The sequence below is a fragment of the Petaurus breviceps genome, unplaced genomic scaffold (genome assembly GCF_028583685.1).
Source record: "Petaurus breviceps papuanus isolate PSGF00001 unplaced genomic scaffold, PetGlider_PUasm1.0 91133, whole genome shotgun sequence".
Classification (NCBI taxonomy): Eukaryota; Metazoa; Chordata; class Mammalia; order Diprotodontia; family Petauridae; genus Petaurus; species Petaurus breviceps.
In genome coordinates, this window is record NW_027187419.1 from 93,421,558 (window position 1) to 93,441,606 (window position 20,049).

Below are 20,049 nucleotides of genomic sequence, written 5' to 3' on the forward strand. Positions count from 1 at the left end.
TCCCATCCCCACCACCATTCTCCTCTGATGCTGCCACTACTCTTCTGCAGGCCCTCATCACCTCATACCTGGATTTACTGCAATAGCATGCTGGTGGGGTTTCTTGCTTCAAGTTTCTCCCTAATCCATTCAGTCACTAATGTGATTTTTCTAAAACACAGGTCCAATCAGGTCTTCCCTCTACTCAATAAACTCCAAAAGCTTTCTATTGCCACCAAGAGCAAATAACAAAATGTTCTGTTTGGCATTCAAGGCCCTTCATAACCTGGTCCCCTCCTACCTGTCCAATCTTCTAAAACCTTGCTTCTCAACACGTATTCTTCAATTCAATGATACTCTCCATCTGGCCGCTCCACAAACAAGCTCTAGGCATTCTCTCTGTCCTCCATGTCTAGAATGGTCTCCCTCTTCTGCTCCAACTAGTGATCTCTCAAGTAAAATTCCACCTTCTACAGGAAGCCTTCCCTAACCCCTCTTAATTACAGTACCTTCCCCCTGTAAGTTATTTCCTATTTATCCTGTACATAGTTTGCTTTGTATATATTTATTTGCATGTTGTCTGCTTCTTTAGATTGTAATATTAACAGTTCTTTCTATGGATCTTCACATGGCATGACTATTCTGGCTGGTGTCTTCTAGCCATTCATTACTATCTTTCCTAAAATGTGGTTCTCAGAACTGAACACAGCTGAATGATCTCTGTATTAGTTGGATCACACAGTATTTTAATCAAATCAAATGCTCATTCCTATCTCCATGCCTTTACTGTTAAAAAAATTCTTATAATGAATTTAATGAACATTAACATAAAAATTACTACATATTATAAAAATAAAAGAAGATTATATATGAATCACCATTTCTTTCCATCTGCATTGCTTTTGGACTTTACTGGATCTCTCCATCATGCCTTCCTTCTTCAGGAAACTCAAGAAACTCAATGCTGCAAGATTGAATCTCCCTGGTCCTCATATCTCATCAGTGGCCTTTGACCCTCTGACTGAAGGGCAGGGCCATGGGCCCCAGGGCCTCTATTTAAGGAGGGGGAGCAGCACAGGTTTTCCTCCCTATTACTCACCAGCTACCCTGCTTTTGGACTTCTTTGGAACTCTCCATCATCATACCTTATCCCCTTTAAGGGTTGTCTTTATATTTATTTGTATCCCTGGTGCTTAGCATGATGCCCAGTAGAAGCTTAATAAATGTTTATCACTACTGACTTGCTTTTTAAAGTACATATTAAGTAATTTGATTTAAAACATTGCCCTGCTTTGCTTGCCCATGACCATCTGAACTTTCTTCTACTCTTTCTTTAGTGGATATTTATTTCAATGATGCTCTTTTTCTTTCTGCCCAAAGTTCTTAAAACCATAAGTTGTTTACCTTTAAAATGTTGTAGAAATGATATCAATTGTTCTCCCATTAGTTCTCATTTCATTCTATGCATTAATCTATAAAAATCTTCTTAGTTTCTATGAACCTATGAAATGTCTTAATTATACAGAGATGCAACAAGCCTACTCAGCCTTGCATTGAAGAAGACCTAGGTTGAAGTCTTACCTCTGAGATACTGGCATATATGTTGCTCTAAGTCTAGTTCTCTCAGCAGCTTTTGATGAATAATGAAGTGCATTCCCCAGTAAATGGTGTTTGGGAGCTGATTTGAACACTATGATACTGTGTCTTACATATCTAATCTGTTTCTGTTTTGTTGATCAGTTTTTCTGGTTTTTAAAATATAATACCAATGAAAAAATTATTAATGCTATATATCCTCATATGAGATCTGGTCCCTTCCTTCCTTCTTTTTCCCCCAATCATGATTTCCTTTGAGATTCTTGACCTTTTGTTTCTTCACATATATTTTGTTATTATTTCATTTAGTTATCTAAAATAACCCTACGTGTGACTGGGTTTTCTAGATCTGTAAATTAATTAAGGTAGTTTTGTCATTTATATTTTACTAGTTATTTTTTCAAATAATTTTTTGTTGAATATTTAGCTGGTTTATAAGTAAAATATCATAATCTATGAGAAGTGAGAATTTTTTCCTTCTCTATTATTATTTTCTCAATTCCTTTTCTTTCCTTATTGCTATTTAATTTCTAGAACTATTTCAAGTTACACTGGTAACAGTACTACTGATCTTACTGAAAATGCCTCTAGCATTTTTCCTTTAGCTATATTGTTAACTTTTATTTTTAGTGTTTATCACATAAAAAGTCCAACTATTCCCATGTTTTTATGATTTTTAAAAACAAAAATAAGTATTATATTCTGTCAAAAGTTGTTCTGCTTCTACTGATAAATCTATTGATTTTTCACAGCAATATCAGTTTTTGTAAATTTGTTATTAGGTTTATAGTTTTCCTAATAATGAACTTATTCTGTATATATAAATCAACCGGACACAGCATGGAATCTTTTTTAATACTTTCTTGTATTTTTGTACTGTTATTTATGAGAGAAATTAGTCTACAGTTTTCTTTGATTTATCTCTTCTTGGTTTAGCCATCAAGACCATACTTCTCTCATAGAAACAGTATAAGACACCTTTTTGTTTGCAAATAATTTTATATAGAAATTAATTGATTTTTGAAAGCTTAATAGAGTTCATTTGTTTATCTAGGTCTGGGTCTTTTCCTTTCAATATTTCTTAATGGTTTAATTTCTCTTTCCATGACTGGGTTACTGAAATTCTCCTTTTTTATATTGTCAATATGGGTATTCTGCATAATTGTAACTATTAGACCATTTAATGTCATCAGTTTTTTGGACATAAAATTAGGGATACTGGTATTCACCATTATGCATGTTTTTTTTACCAACTATTTTTTTTTCATTTTCAATTTTATCTCTTCTTTGATTTTCAGAATTTCTATTTTTGTGTCAAGTCCTGCCTGACTCATCCCAGCTGTGAGATTCTGCACAAGTAATTTAACCTCTTAGTGTTCTAAGCATTTTACTAAGACTATAAGTTGCAAAGAAGTAGTTAACTTGCATTGAATCTGGGAATTCCCTATACTAATGTAATCATAAGTTTAGTAATTATTGGTCTAGTACCTATCCCTATCTCTTATTTAAGACTATGACTGCCATTTTTGCTTTTCTGAATTCACTTGAGATGATACATTCCTGTTCCAACACCTCATTGTAACTGCGTCAATCTTTACATTTCAAATATATTTCTAGGAAACACTATGTTATCTGCTTTCTGATCCATGTGCTAACCTCTTCTATTTTATGAGTAAATTTATCCCATTTACATGCATAGATATTATTTTTTTTCCTATCCCTTATATCCTCATAATATTCTGTCTCTTCCCTCTGACTCCTATTTACAAAGAACATGATGAAAGAAAATAAATATGATAAAAACTGGTAATCTATAAGTGAAATGGTCTCTCCCCTTCTTTTTCTATTCTTTTCAACCACATCAGACCGGGTGCTAGTTCTTTCTAGTACTAGTGTATTCTAAAGTATGCTTTCTATTTTAATATTCCTTTGTTATGCACCAAAGCTCAAGTTTCACTCATGACTTTCCTTTTTCCTTTCTACCATCCTTCTTAAAACTCATTTTCCCACTGCCCACTTGTGTTCCTCTTAAATTTACTATATTTCTACATTAAATTGTGTATCTGTGTATGTGTTCAATACTATTCTTGTTTAGTTCAAGTAAGAGTAAGAGTTCATGAGATTTCTATCCTTACCCCACTACCCTTCTCACATAACAAAACCACTCCCAAGACTCACAATGATTTTTTTTAATGACCTCAAACCCTCAGGGTACCTACTCTTAAATAAAATGATGCATCCTGCCTGGCTCTGGGATAGTGAGTACAGAGTATACTAACTACATTATATGTTGGGCATTTTGGAATTAGCAGTTTAAAGTCTTTAGTAATTCAATTCTCATATGTAGAGTATTGTGCTAGGTACAGGAGATACAAAGTTAAAAACAAAAACACACACAAAAAAACCCTCAGCTCAGTTCCTGCTCTTAAGGGGCTTAAAATTTCAGACAAATAGTTAATTATAAATAATTTCAGTATACAATAGGCATTCAGTTTATATATAGCCTATAAACATAAAGTCTGAAGTTCCAATGGTACTCTTATCACTCATTTCTGTATGTTCCCAAAACTACTGCTGTTGGAGCACTATCAAGGCCCTTCTAAATTCTTTGCTCCTGGGGTTACTACTACCACTATGGAAGGGAGGCCAGTGGACTTCCCATTAAATGCTGAGACTACAGAAAGATTTTCCCAATAGCTTTAGTGGAACGCACCATTTACTCAGTGCTATATGTTTTACATTAACTCTGATACTAGAGCTCAGCTTTTTACAAATCTATTTACAAAGATTTAAGTAGGCTAGATACTCTTTATGACATTTACAAAGTTTCAGATAAGTCATTAAAAAAAAAGAGCCAATATTACTTGCCTGAGTTGGACAGAAATTCAGATATTCTATAATAATTTCCAATAAAAAGTCAGGATTTAACTTTTCAAAGTATTGCACACCAAGGGGGTAGATTTGCAAGTTAGAGAAATGTGTATCCAGGACATCATTTAACAACTTAATAATCTCTTCTTGTCGTTGATGTTTCTTCATGGCTAGTATTACACGCAAATAGATCAGTTCCTAAAAGAGTAAGTAATTTCGAATATGTTAGAAACTTGATTGAGATCTGGAATAAACATATAAAATACTATTAAAGTGTAATGTTTATGCTCTAAAGTAATCACTAACTTCCATATGTGAACTTAAAAATCTTTCAGTCATATCTAATTTTCCATGTAGGTAAATAAATAAAGAACTTCCTTAATGTTAAAAATAAAAAACCTTATACACTAATAAAATGCTGTGTTTACTATATAGAAAGTTTGATTTTATGTTTTTTATTTTCAAGTTTGTATTTGTTTTTTATTATCAATTACAAGTTGAAATAAAATATCTTACTGCAGAATTCCCAACAGACTGCTGAATTTCGCTAATGAATTCAAGTTGACGATCTGCATCCTGTAAATGCCCTTCTATTAGCTGACATCGAATAATTCCTATAAAAGGGAAAATTATTCAAACTTAATATCATTTTAGTAATAGCAACAAAATAAAGTTAACAAAACAACATCATTTAAAAATATTCTTTGTTGTTTAATTATAAGGAATTAAAGGATTAAATGAAAAATAAAAGAAATATCATCTCCTACTTTCCACCCCAATGTATATATAATTCAAATTTTATAGAATGGAATTTAGAACTTACAGAATTGACAAAATAGGGAACAAACTCTGGCCAAACTTGGCTCCTTGAAATAGTTTGAAAGAAAAGTCACAGGTAGAACCATAGCCAGATGCTATACATATCTATAATTTTATTTTCCCATCAACTATTCTATACAAACGGAAAGTTTCTTTCAACCAAAATGACTTGGATATAGTGGAGTACATGTAAGGAAACTTGCAAATGCATGCCCACACATATGACTTCTACTGCACATAACTGCCTTCCAAAATGATCTCCTTTTGTTGGTTAGGTATAATAGAGAAAAAGGGGGAAGAAACAATTTTTTGAAGTTTAAAAGAGAAAGAAAGCTATTCAAAACTATTATGTTCTTCTATTAGTTCAATATTGCTACTTTGCTCTGGACATGTGATTTTATCAATGTGGGTGAACTGATGAGGAAAACTACCCCTGTCAATACAGATTAGCAATAATCAGGGATGTGCTGAAGTCTGATCTTACTGGTCCTAGCTTGGTAAAAATTTAATGTAAGATTTATATCTCAGAAATCATCAAATGCTACACAACAGGATTTGACTTATTGTTCTGTTGACTGTTTAGACTTAAGAAAATGATAAAGAAAATATTAATACAGACTGAATTTAAAAAGCACATCAAGGGTATATTTCTTTCTCCCCTGGCTCCTCCCTATCCTGCTCCCAACTGGTTGTTAAACTTGTACAAGCATATCACTAGTCTAAAGAGACTGAGAGGGTATGTGATTTACTGTCACACAATTATCATATTATCAGAATCAGTACTTGAATACAGATCTTTGTTTGTTTGCTTTTTTCTTTTTTGGAGGAGGAAGGTAGGGCAACTGGGGTTACATGACTTGCCCAAGGTCACACGGATAGTTTTTTGTGTTAAGTGTATGAGGCCAAATTTGAACTCAGGTCCTCCTGACTCCAGGGCCGGTGCTCTATTCACTGCGTCACCTAGCCATCCCCTTGAATACAGATCTTCCAGATTCCAAGGCCATTCTGTTTCTCTTAAAAAATAACCTAATTAGCAATGCCTGAAAAAAAAGTATGGAGTTCTGTTTCTATGCATTATTCATAAATATTTAGAGAACCTTATAGAATTTTGGTAAAAACAAAAGCAGTTCCAGATTTTAAAACAAATTTGTGACTGTGATCAAAGTTCCCTACCCATCTTAGTAGTAGTGAAAAAGGGGTCTCTACTTATTGGCAGTTTTATATGTATTAGCAATTTTTTATACACTTGGGAAAAACACTGCAATATCCTGGAAAAAAAATAGTTTACAATATCCTTAAATGCATTTAAACATTCACTGATAGTGAATTTCATTTAGTATACAAGTTAATAAAGTATTATCTTCTCCAAATATAGTCTTTTCAATCCAGTTTGTAAAGAATTATATTCTTTATAACTTTTTATGAAGTATTCTAGTATCTCAAGGTATATATCATTAACTTTTGTGAAATCTACTAAGTGAGAAGACACTGCCCATCCCATTTCCTCTTTTAGCAAAATATGACAAAATAGTATTTTACTTTAGTCTTAAGTCCTTTAAAAAGCATATACCGACATATTACCTTGTTTTCCATATCATTTACTATTAAAGATTAAAGGGTCGGACAAGATTATCTCTGTTATGTGAATATTCAGTGAATCACATATAATTCTGAGATACATTAGTCTTTCTTTAACTATCCTAAAACAATTTATTGTACTGAAATCTTTTTACATCACTCTTATCAAAAGGTCTACCTAACCAGTTTTCAAATGAAGAGATCTGATCAGATCTGGATAGTGGTTAGAGTAATGATCAGACTATCAAAACGAAGAAATCTTAATTCAGTTAACAGAAATATCTCTAAAGCTCACATAATTTTTAAAAGGTGTAAAAGAGAATTCTTAAAGGGAGTAATTAAAGTAGGATTAGATGGTTTTAGGAAAACAATTGTCAGGGTCTACCAAAAGTTCTGATTTTTTTTTTAATCAATCAGGGTTGCTACCTAACCTTGTTACTATGTTTTCTTACTGTGGAATTCTGCCTTTTTGGGAGGAATATTATAAATTATCTGAGGAAAAATGGATTTGGTTGAGAGATTTGCAAAGGCATGATAGAGTTCTGTCTCTCTGAATTTTCTCTCAGCAGAGGTACTTAGAATTAAAATTATTTAATAAATCTGTCCCTCAAAGGCTTGCACCCAAAATACAAAACACAGAATTTTTCTTTAGTTGCCTGTTGGGAAGTTATAGACTCTTCTAATATGGAAACCATTAAAGGTTTTTTTTTTTTTAAAGCAATTGGGGTGAAGTAACTTGCCCAAGGTTACACGGCCAGTTTTTTTGTGTGTGGGTGTTAAGTATCTGAGGCCGGAATTGATCCCAGGTCCTCTCAACTCCAGGGCCGGCGCTCTTACTCAATGCACCACCTAGCCACCCCTAAAGGTTTTTTTTAAATATTCTGAAATACTCAAATGGATCTGTGGTTTCCTTGATATAGTCATTTCTTCCAATGATAGAGTTCACAATCTAACCATGTTTTGCTAACGCTTGTCCTTGTTTTTTCATAAGTTTGACACAGGGATTCCCCTCAACATCCCAAGGGCCTTCCTCACTTCCCAAGGGTCTCTTGATACTTCAAGGATGCTTATTGAAAAGTTTTGCTCTAATAATGTAATTATTCTATTTTTAGCTTATACATTTGTCTAATCACAACTTTATACTGTTTCACCTTTGCAATTCTTTTGTAATGCATTAAACTAATGTGTATTAAAAAGATGACCCATTTTGTTTCAAATTGGGTTTGAAACTGCAAGTAGTAGGTAGCAATTTGCTTCTTCTTCAAGTAGCTTGTTAATCAATTCACTGACTTCATCAGTGTAAACTTTTTGTCTAGTCCAGTTGCTTTTCTCATCTTTGGTGCTATTTTCACTTCTTCTACAGGCACATTTGGGACTATAGTTCAAAGGTGGTGTCTTCAATGATGTCAAGGGTGAAAAGTTGTAAAATGCAAATCTTTTTCATATTTCCTCTGTTTAACAATCTTCCAGCTTTATCTTTAATGCTCTTAGGAAAACTTCTTACAGTCTTTCACTAACCTTCTTAATGAGATTTTAGAAATGAGTTTATATATTCTAAAACAGTATTATCCTTGGCTGTCAAATCTCTCTTTGGCAAGTAAGTCAAGCGTTTTCTCACTAAGTTGTATTTTAGGCTCTATTTGTTTCTAGTCACTTGAATAAGAAAGAAAGTTTAATAGCTCACATTTGTATTTTACAGGTGTGGAAACTGGAGACGGACTATATAATGTTTTATTAAAGATGGGAGGAATTTTGCCAATCACCTAGATTAAACAGCCTTATTGTGCTGATGGGGAAACTGAGGCCTAACAGTGGGGAAAGAAATAATTTGTTCAATGTCATACAGGTTTACTGGCAGAAGAGATGGGATTTAATGCCAGGTTAACCAATTTCAAGTCCAGTGCTCTTTCTATGGTTATTTCTTTATGGAAACAGCTTCCTGATTAGTTTCTTTGTATCCAATTCCCTCTCTAATCCATCTTCCACAAATGTGCAAAACTGATATTTCTAAGTCATAGGTTTGACCATATCACTCCCTTGCTCAAAAAGGTAAAGTTCTCCAAAAAAGCAAAAAAAAATTAAAAAAAAATTAAAATTGGGGTGGCTAGGTAGCGCAGTAAATAGAGCACCAACCCTGGAGTCAGGAGGATCTGAGTTCAAATCGGGTTCAGACACTTAACACAAAACTAGCTGTGTGACCTTGGGCAAGTCACTTAACACCAACTTCCCTACCTCTCCCCCTCCAAAAAAGCAAAAAAAAAAAAATCAAAAAGGGAAAGTTATTCTTTTTTGTCTTTAGGATTCAATATAAATACCTATGCTTAGATCTGAAAGCCCTTCACAATCTTGCTCCAGGCTATCATTTCAGGCTTAATGCACCTTATTCTCCTTCCTTCATTCTGTGTTCCAGTCAGCCTAGCGTATTTACTGTTCTCCACAAATGACACGCTATTTCTCATCTTGGTGCCTCTGCACAGCTCATTTGCCATGCCCAGAATGCACATTCTCCTCATCTCTGTCTCAAGGAAATAATTTAATTTTCTGTGTACATGTTTTTGTTCCCAATGGAATATAAATACTTTGAGAGCAGAGATGGCTTCATTTTTTTTTCTTTTATACATAGTGCCTACCACAATGCCTGGTATAAAACAGGAACTTAATAAATGCTTACTGAATCAATATCAGTTAAACTGTATGAAATTTTAACTGCTGTTAATATATCTTCTTCCATCAATTTCTCACTTTCCAGTGTCAACAATCTGTTTAAATAAATCAGGTAGAAATTGCTTTAATTACACAACATTTTTTCCTCACTTTCATTTTTCAAATTTTGATCTTTACTCAAACAAGTCAGTGGTCTGCCTATAATAAGCAGATAGATGATTTAGGAATAATCCTCTACTGCACATCTCCCTATCTGTGTATGTTACTTCCTCATGATAAACTCCTTGAAAGCAAAAGCAAAGACTGCTTTGTAGTATTAAATTCCCAATGCTTAGCATAAATCTGACACACAGTATCACTTATTGTTGAATGAATGACTCCTGCATTAATAAGGGGTCATTTCTTCTCTGAAAAGATATATAATCAATGATAATGACTTGGGTTTGCTCTGTTCCATGTCTTCAGATTATTTTCCCAAAGTTTGGTAAGCCCATGATGTACTGCTGTGAGGCTTCTGAGTAGTCTACCAAAAAGACTTTGGTTTCTCTTATTCCTTATGCTTGAACCAAGTTTTCCAATATATTTTTCACTATTCTAACTATTCCCACTTTGGTATGAAGTCAACAGGTATCTACTAAGTCTTATTAGGTTTTTCATTTAATTTTTCTTTCTCCCATACATGTTGATCTATAAAATGAAATTGTTTTCATGATGATCTTTTTGCAAATCAAGTACTACAATAAAAAACTGTGCATGACAAAACCAATTCTATCAATTTTTTTCTCTCTGTTTCTTCAAAGAAACTGTGAGAACATTTAGCTACAGCATCCTTCTGTCTTCTGGTTTCATTTATAGTGTTAATGCACGCCAAGATACATACAACTAATTTCTTCAAACAATATATATATATATATACATATATATATATATATATGCTCATTGGTAATTGGAAAAGGATCTTAAATTTGGAGTACCAACTGCAAAAATAATCTTTCTAGGATGTTAAAAAATTTTGTGACTTTTTAGCATCCCGTGTCTCCTTTTTCACCACACTGCTGTCATCAGTACGGAATATAGATGGCAAAAGACTAAGGTCCATTTTACATTTTTTCTTTGTTTCACAAGCTGTCATGGCCAAAGACTTCATCATAAAATGGACAGCTTACTAGTGATAAACTGTAGGGTTAATGGAATAGGAAGATCTTCCCTGTCCATTAATAGGCCTATGTCCTCTTTTCCCTTGGAATAGGAGCTGTATTCCCAGGTCTAAAGGTACACAGGTATTTCAATCACAGATGTCTTGCTGTTTTGAACTTCAGCTCAGTTCACAGCTGTGATACATCCTGAGTCACATAGAACCCATATATTGCCTTGGGGAAGGAACCTCCTTAGGTGGAAGCTTGCTTGCTTACAGGTAGGCTTTCACACCTTTTGGTACTGGGTCAATTAGGCACTGAGCCACATGGGCTGTGATGCCTTCTGGCTCTGAGCCTATTAGTTTTAAACTATACATACTAGGAGGCTGGCATTTTACTTTGAGGGCTCACTCACGGGAAGAATGTTTCTTTGTGATTTGGCCAGACAAGACTCTGGGTAGCCAGAGTTAAGGATCCCCTGGCTTTGTGAACCCAGATGTTGGCACTTCCTGGTCTGGTGATTAGGTATCTATTACTTTGTTTAGACAGTTGGATTTGCATTCTTTAATTAAAGTAAGATTGTTGATCCCTCTGAAGCTGTCTTTCCTTTAGAAAAGCAGATCAAAGAACCTGTGCTAGTAGCCCTTCTGTGTGTTGCTGTTATTGGTCTTACACAGCAGCTACAAATATCATTAATATACTTGACCCTCCAAAAATAAACAGCATAACTGCTAATAGTATACTTGAATTCTTTCCTGCACAGTGGACCTTTCTAGAATTTCTACTTTGCTAGAATAGCCTTTGAAAATTCAGATTACCTCCATACCCTGATAAAGTATTAGAGTAGGACTCTGTGGAGGCACTTGAAGACTTTCAAAATTATTAAAAAGTTGTCAACATAAGTATTACATTTGCTCTTTTTAAAGAATTTTAAATGTTATATTAAGTAGTCAATAACTCCTTGAGAACCACAGTAAGAAAAAGTTAAGAGGTGTGCTATCATACCAATTAGTGCAGACATACTAGTCTCATCAAGTGTTATTGCAGTTCTATACCATTTGAGTGCTTCTTTAACTTTTCCTTGTAATATCATTTGATATCCAAGTTCTGTAGCAAATTCAGCATTCTGAGGAGTTAAACCAAAGGCTCTCTCAACTAACATTTGAGTTTTCTGAAGGATAAGTTGATTCCGTCCACACTAAAATAAACAAAAGAAAAGAGCTAGTAACAGAACACCAATATCTTGTCTCATAAAACAGTGGTATTCTTTAAAAATAATACTGTATTTTTCACACTTATCTCTCACAAAAATGTTGTGAGGAAAAATAAATAATCTAGCCAAGTTGAAACCATTCATCTGCAAAATAAAGTATGCATGTTCCAATGAAGTAAGAAGAATAGATCATGCCAGAACTTAAAAATTTGGATGAGTACTACTCTTCACAGTAACCACTATTTATTCCAAGGAGACTGCCTAAAATTTATTACAGTATCTTCATGATCAAATTAGACAACGTTACTTATAGTGGCAATATTGCTAGATTAAAATGTACTGCCTCCCAAGTCATTAAAAAAGAAATTACTATAAAGTAATACTTCTAAAACTAAGCAAATGTTCACAAAACAATCATCTAAAATTAGCAACATTTCCAAAAAATAAACTAGGCTGTGGTTAAAGAAGAAAAAATTTAAATTTGAACTAGTTGAGTATACCCCAATTTACTAAGGAAAAAGAAAATTTTTTAAAATTGAGCAAGTATGTATGTATATATACATAAATATACGAATATGTACAAATATACTCACTCCTTCACAAATTTTTCCAAACATGAAACTTATAGTAGAGACATATGCAAACAAACCCAAAGATCGTATTATTTTTTTTTAAAGCAATCAGGGTTAAGTAACTTGCTCAAGGTTACACAGCCAGTTATTATTTCTGGGTGTGGTGCTGAGTATCTGAGCCCAGATTTGATCCAGGTCATCCCAACACTGGAGCCGGTGCTCTTACTCGCTGAGCCACCTGGCCACCCCTAAGCAATTGGGGTTAAGTAACTTGCTCAAGGTTACACGGCCAGGTGTTTCTGGGTGCGTGCTAAGTGTCTGAGCCCGGGATTCGATCTCCAGGTCTTCTCAACACTGGAGCCGGTACTCTCACTCGCTGTGCTACCTGGCCACCCAAAAGATCATATTTAAGAATCATTTCTCCTGTATAAATTTTCCAGCTGAAGCTGCAGCTATCCTTCAAGGCTCAAAACATATGCTGCTTCCTTCACAGAATCTTTTGTGAGCTGGTCAACCAAATTTCATTTTTTTTCCTTCTGGAATTTTTGTAAGACTTTAAATCACTCATGCATTTTTACAATCAAATATTTATTCAAATATCATTCTTCCCTATCATGGTGTAACTTTTTGAAAGCAAGGACTTCATTCATTTTTGTATTTTTCCTTACTTCCCCACAGCTTCTCCTAGAAGAATGTTAGAACACAGCAGGATTCAATAAATGTTTTGAATTGAACAAAAAGGATATTTTTTTCCTTAAGAGGAAAGGAAGAATGTCAATAAGATTGTCCTCACAAATTAAAAGTATTAAATTACTGCTACATAGTAATTGTTATCCTATTTTTAAATCTTAAGAGAAAATGAAAAATTTGTGCATCTTGATTCAGAACATAAATTCTTACAGTTCTGCTGAAAGCTAATGACATGTTGTAAAAAAGCTGAGCGTTCTGTGGTTCCACTGCATCTAATGTGTTAATTAAATCCTCCAGTTTGTTGGTAGCCTAGAACAAAAATATAAATGGTCAAATTTTAAAATATATGCCAAAAGGAAGTTACCATTATATACATACTTGTTAAATATACAAATATTGCCATGTTATATTATTTGATGCATATATGTATATTAGCTACACTTAAAATCAAAGCCATCACTATCTCTTAAATATGAGTCTCATTCTCATCTTTTTTTGATGAGGTTTCGACAGAAACAGAGACAAGCTGTTATCTTGCTATTATTCTTTTACATTCAATATTTTTAGACTACTGTATACATGGACAGAATAACTTCATTTTGTAGTTGAATAAAAGCTTTAGGATCTAAGTTCACCCTCTGTAGGCTCCTTGAAAGCACCCTTAGTAGCAAATAGGACAATAAGGATAACATGCTTGTTTTCCTCATTATTTTGGTCTCTGCTAGATCTCTAAAATATAAAGGCATTTCTTTCCATTTCATGTGGAGATACAAACATTTAGTATTATAACATCTATTAAAACCATCGTTCTTAAGTTTTTATGGATTGATGGGATATCCAGGTAATTGTGGACAATGATTTAGTCTGTGAAAACAGTCTGGTTCTAGTAGACTTTGTTGGTTGAATTCTCAAGAATATTTTCAGGACATTTCCTCAAAATAGAGTTTGTTTTGTCAGTGTGTAAAGAATAAAGAGATTTTGCTATATAATTCTAGCCACCACATCATATCTTGCTAGAAATTTGACAGGTGACAAGTTTTTAAAAGCCTAGAGTGATGATTTCTTTAGTCATTATGAAACATAAAGAAACATAGTTTCTACTTTTCTTGCCTAATCTACATTGATTATTACCTAAGATTAGTTCATAAAATACCAATAAGTTCTTAATTTATAGGTTGGGCTTTGATAAAAAAAATTAAAAGAAAATCCTTTAAATTATTTGAAGTCAAGCTTCTTAATCAAGTCTTAACTCTTCTATCATTTCTAGCAGCAATGGCCTTGTCTTGAATTGCTATTTTAAAAACATTCAGCTTGCAAAGATACACACAAAATCTACAGGAATACAACTACAAAACACTGTTGACAGAAACAGATGCAGTATTAATCATAAACAAAGCAAAGAAATAAGGAAGAAAATACTTCTGTATCTATGTTTAGGGGAAGAAGTAATGACTAAAAAAGGGATAGCAAGGGCAATAGAGAGAAAATGGACAATTCTAATTACATAAAATTTTAAAAGATTTTGCACAAATGAATCCAATGCAATGACTAAATGAGAGCTAGAGCATCACATAAGAAAAATAGAAAATGTTAGTTGTATAAAATTCAAAACTTTTTACACAAAACAAATCTAATATAGTTAAAACTGGGAGGGAAACAGCTAACTAGAAAAAAGATCTGCAGCAAACTTTTCTGATAAAGGTCTCATTTTCAATATATGTAAGGAGCTTATTCAGATTTATGAGGATAAGAGCCATTCCCCAGGACATGAAGAGGCAGTTCTCAAGGTAAGGAGTCCAAGCTATGTATAGCCCATAACAATTTTTAAAATCACCAATAATTAGAGAAATGTAAATTAAAGAAACCCTGAAGTTTTACCTAACATCTATCAGATTGGCAAAGTTGATGAAAAAATGAGAATGACAACTGCTGAAATGGCTATGAGAAAATATGCGCAGTGATATACTGTTGGTGGAGCCATGAAATGGTTCAACAATTCTGGGAAGTAATCTGGAACTATAATTATAAAGTTACTTAACTGTGAATATTCTTGTTCCAGTAATATCCCTACTAGGCCTATACTGAAAACAGATCTAAGAAACAGGAAAAGGTCCCAAATGTACCTCGGTGGCTCAGTGGCTAGAGCACTGGATGTAGAGACAGGATGACCTGAATTCAAATCTGACCTCAGACACTTACTAGCCATGTGACTCTGAGTAAATCACTTAACCTCTGTTTGCCTCAGTTTCCTCATCTATAAAATCGGGATAATAATAGTACCTATTTCCTAGAGTGGTTGTAAGGATTAAATAAAATAATAATAAAGTGCTTACCACATTGACTGACACATAGTAAGCACTATATTCATGTTAGCTATTCCTCATCTACAAAATTGGGATAATAATAGCACCAATTTTCTGGGGTTGTTGTGAGGATTAAATGAAATAATTGTAGAGCACTTAGCACACAAAGTAAGCATGATATACATGCTAGCTATTATTAACTATCATAAATATGTAAAAATATTTATAGTAGTTATTTTCATAGTGACAAAGAGCTGGAAAGCAATGGGCTGCCCATCATTTGGGGAATGGCTAGACAAATTATGGTATAGCATATGAATGTAATGAAGTACTACCATGCTGTAAGAAATGCTGAAAGAGATGGTCTCAAAAAACCTGGGAAGACTTGTATGACCTGATACAGAGTGAATTGGGTAGACCAGGAGAACAATTTATACTATTACAGCAAAACTGTAAAAGTGAACAATTTTGGAAGATGCAAGAAACTTGATCAATGCTATAATCAACCATGATTCCTGAGAATCAATGATGAAGCAGGCTACTTATCTTCTAACAGAAAGGTGATAGACTATATATGTAGAATCAGACATATTAGACACGGCCAAAATGGAGATTTGTTTTGCTTTTCTCTTTTTTTCCAGTTGAGGGAGAAAACAATGCCTAACCACTGAAAAAAATTATTTAAAAAACCCCAGCAATATATAAATTCATTTATTTCCACAATCCAATATGCATGATTGTGTCGAGCATTTGATGCTTGCTAACACATTTTACTGAATTCATGTTCATTTTGTCTATGGAGGACCTTTTGGATTTTAGCTGGCTCACAAGACTCCATTTAGAGAGAAACTACTTCGTTATATTTGACAAATTCAAAGATGTGTACCTTCATCAGCCTGGGCTACTGCTTGGTGAAGTAATATCTATCTATTCCAAAAGTATTCCTGTCCATTTCTGACCTTTTCATAATGTGTTCAAGAACATCTCTTAGCCCTCTTCCTTTTTTGGTAAAGAAGTGCTTATCTTTTTATAGCTGTCTTAAGGGTTACAATGTATTTTGTTAACATTATAAGAATTTTTGCTAATCTGTCATAGTTCATTTAAAAGTTAAAAAGTATACATTAAATCTGGCATTATGGAGCTATTTGCTTTAAATGTGTTCTTCCTTTCAGACTGGATTTCAGAGAGCCAGTAAAATTTTTTTTTTTAACCACAGCCTTCTCTTAAATCTCGTAAACCTCACTGTGTCTTTGGTGGAGACCAATGTATTTGTAGTTATCACCTTTATTCAATATAAACTCCAGATTCAAGCAAAGAACTTTCAATCTATATAATTTATTTGTGTACATTGAGAATTTTATCCCACTGAATCAAAATGATGTTTTTATATCACTGGAGAAAGATTCTATGAGATAAAAGATCTGTTTAAAGAGCTTTTAGGGTTAGCTATATAGATTGATATCATTCACGTAGATCTCTTATTATAAATCAATAATATACTTTGATTCAACTTCCTCTTTAATTTGGAAAAATCTATCTAGTTTAACTTAGGAAAAGTGATTACAGATTTAAAGCTAAGCAGAACCATAATGGCCTTAAACTGTCTCCCTGGAAATTGCACATTTTTAATAAATTATTCTTGACATTATTGTACTCATTGTTTATTTTAAATAGAGAATGGTTTTTCAAGTGAACATCACAAACTTACATTTTCACTAAATGGGTCTATTTTTATATGTTTGTAATATGTAAATAAACTATGAAAAAAACAAGTCAAAGACTTTATAATAATCAACAACGGATAGCACTTTGAAATAATCAATGAAGGTAGTATAATTGTTATATAGCATTTTGGGGCTGACTTTTCAATAATAAAAAAATAATAATAATATCACACTTTACACTACTAGAACTTTTTGGCAAATTCTTTTTGTTATTTAGCAAGTACATTGTTTTCTTGTAAGCGTTTATAGATTATGTTAGTGATGTGTACTGTGAAGGCTTCATAAAAAGTATATAAAAAACTAGCCTATATTTGAAGGGATTTTGCTGATTTTTGATGGCTTTTGGTGTTTTTGATAACAGGTATTTCATGTCTTCTGTCGGATGATACATCTGAGATAAAACTGGATGATTTCTTATTGATGATGATACTAATGATGATAATGTGCCATACAGCTGGGTTTCATTACTGAAAAATGTGTATTAAGATTAATTTGGCAGCTGCATGGAAGATATAAATTAGGGAAGAAACCAATTAGGAGGCTATTCATTTAGTCCATAAGGTTAAATTGCATAGGTTGCAATGAGAGGAATCAATGTTTAATGGCTTGCCATGTAGGAATATTAAGTACTTTAAGATACTTACCTCTTGTATATTTCCCTCCCTACACAAATAGTAAAGGGCTAGCACTCTCAGGGATTCCACATTCTGATTATCTTGCTGAATTAACCTGTAGGAAAACATTCCAAACATTATTAAAGTAAAAGTGCTTTTCCTTTACTTTAGGGCATGGTAATATGGGTCTTTGGTTATGCTGACCCAAATCCACAATTTTTAATTGGTAACATAACCAACTGAACTCCCAAACTGAAGTTAATTTACTAGTGTTAGGGAAAAAAAAGCATCAAGAGCCTGCTGTGTTCTTCTGTTTCAAACCTATGGAAAACAAAGGGTGCACACAGATATTTTTCTTCATTCCCCATATGTAAATAAAGTCAAAGATGATAATTAATATTCTATCTTTACTTAACCTTTGTGCTGTCTCAACAGTCTGATACCAATCTTGCAAGGCTAACTGCAACTTCATTTTCTTTACAAAAGCAGGAAGAAAGCTGGGGAAGTTTACTGTCATCTGGTTCACAACCTCCAGAGCTCCTGAATAATTCTGGCGTATTTCAAGGTACTGGACCTAATGGGAAAAAAAAAAAGTTATAACAAAACAGTGATTCCTTTGAAGAGTTAAAACTGTATTAATTTAGAAAAGTTAAATATTTAATAGATTTACTTGAAACTCCATAGAATTTTTAAAATGCTATTGCAAGAGGTAAATAAAAACAGAAAACAAATTAAAATGCATTCTAAGCACCTTTTGTAGAATTAAAAAATTCTGGGAGACTAGTATTTTATAGATTTTGAAGGTTTTTTCATTCTCTAAATGGAGAAAAAAATGGAGGAACTGTGACATTAATTTTAAAAGCAAAACAAAATAAGTCTAAAATATGGAATTAAAGCTTTTAAATGTAGATGAGAGGACCATTTTGCATGTATAACATTATATTTAACTTGATATTGTGACCATTTGGTAAGCTCAGTATCTTCCATGGGTTCAATTATTATCTTTACATTGATGACTAGCAAATCTATGCAAACTTCTCTAATCACCCTCTTAAATTTATACCATATTGACAACTGTTCACTGAACCTCTCTACCTGAATATCTGTTCCATCAGTATCCCAAACTCAACATGAACAAAAGAGAACTTTTCCTCTTAAAAACCATTCCCTCCTCCACTCCAAATTTCCCTATTTCTGGTTTGGGCACAAAAAGCTGCATGTCATTGAGTATTCCTTCTCTGGCATATCCAATTATTATTGATTCTACCTTTGCAAAATCTATTCTGATTTCCCTCCATTCAGAAGGCCACTATCCTAGTTCAGGTATGTATTACCCACCAAATAAAAAATGGCAAAAGGTCTTAATTGGTGTCCCTAATCCTAGTCTCTTCCTTTTCTAAATAACAACCTCCCAGTAGTTATCAAATAAATATCCCTAAAGAATAGGGCTATGTCACTTTGCTTCCCAAAAATTTTCATGGGCTCCCTATTGCCTCTGGGTTAAAATGTAAACTACTCAGCCTGGCATTTAAAGCTCCCTACAATCTGGTTTACACTTATATTTCCAGATTTGTTCCAGGTTACTTCTATTCACACACTATTATTTCAAGGAAAAAATGAAACAAAACAAATAAACCTAGTCTACTAGCTGCCGCTGAAACTGGGCTTTATACCTCTATGCCTGTTTAAACACTGACTCTCAAATCTGAAATGTACTTTTGTCCTTATCTGTCTAGCCTTTTTCAAGGCTCAACTTCTGTGCCACTGTCCAGCAAACTTTCATTGACATTCCCTTAATTGTTAGTACTTTCTCCCCCCACCCAAATTATTTCATCTACTTGTCCATGCAACCATTATCTCCCAAGAAGAATGTAAGCTCCCAGAAAGCAGGTATTGTTTTTTTCTTCATTTCCAGAGCTTGGCACAGTGCCTTCAATATTATAGGAACACCTTCCTCCTTTCCTACTCTCAACTCAGTCTTTTTACTCTCAAATTCCATACCCTCTTATCCTACTGATGCTTATCAAACCCCAACCCTGGATTACTACCAACACCCACCTCATCTACTTCTACTCATTTGAGGCTGAAGAGAGCTGGAAGAAGTCACATAACTGTGCAGACTATATTAACTACAAATTTATGTTAACTAGCTTCAACTGGGCTCTCCTTATAGTAAGACAACCATTTCTTCTTCTCCTTAACTCATTCTCTTTTCTACAATGGCAATTCCAAAGTTCTCTTCTTCTCTTGATTTGCACATATTATCCCCTCTTACCACCATCTCAGATAA

At 33.5% G+C, this 20,049-nt stretch overlaps 1 protein-coding gene across 1 annotated transcript in view; it reads right to left on the reverse strand.

The window, feature by feature from the left end:
• Positions 1-20,049, reverse strand: part of TTC21B (tetratricopeptide repeat domain 21B) — a 98,874-nt gene that overhangs the window by 60,775 nt on the left and 18,050 nt on the right. Inside the window, exons 6-11 of the mRNA XM_069080289.1 lie at positions 18,176-18,333; positions 17,790-17,874; positions 13,329-13,427; positions 11,649-11,841; positions 4,963-5,060; positions 4,444-4,644 (exon numbers count right to left, since the gene is read on the reverse strand). Of these exons, the coding sequence (XP_068936390.1) occupies positions 4,444-4,644; positions 4,963-5,060; positions 11,649-11,841; positions 13,329-13,427; positions 17,790-17,874; positions 18,176-18,333 (834 nt within the window). The remainder of the gene's footprint in view (positions 1-4,443; positions 4,645-4,962; positions 5,061-11,648; positions 11,842-13,328; positions 13,428-17,789; positions 17,875-18,175; positions 18,334-20,049) is intronic.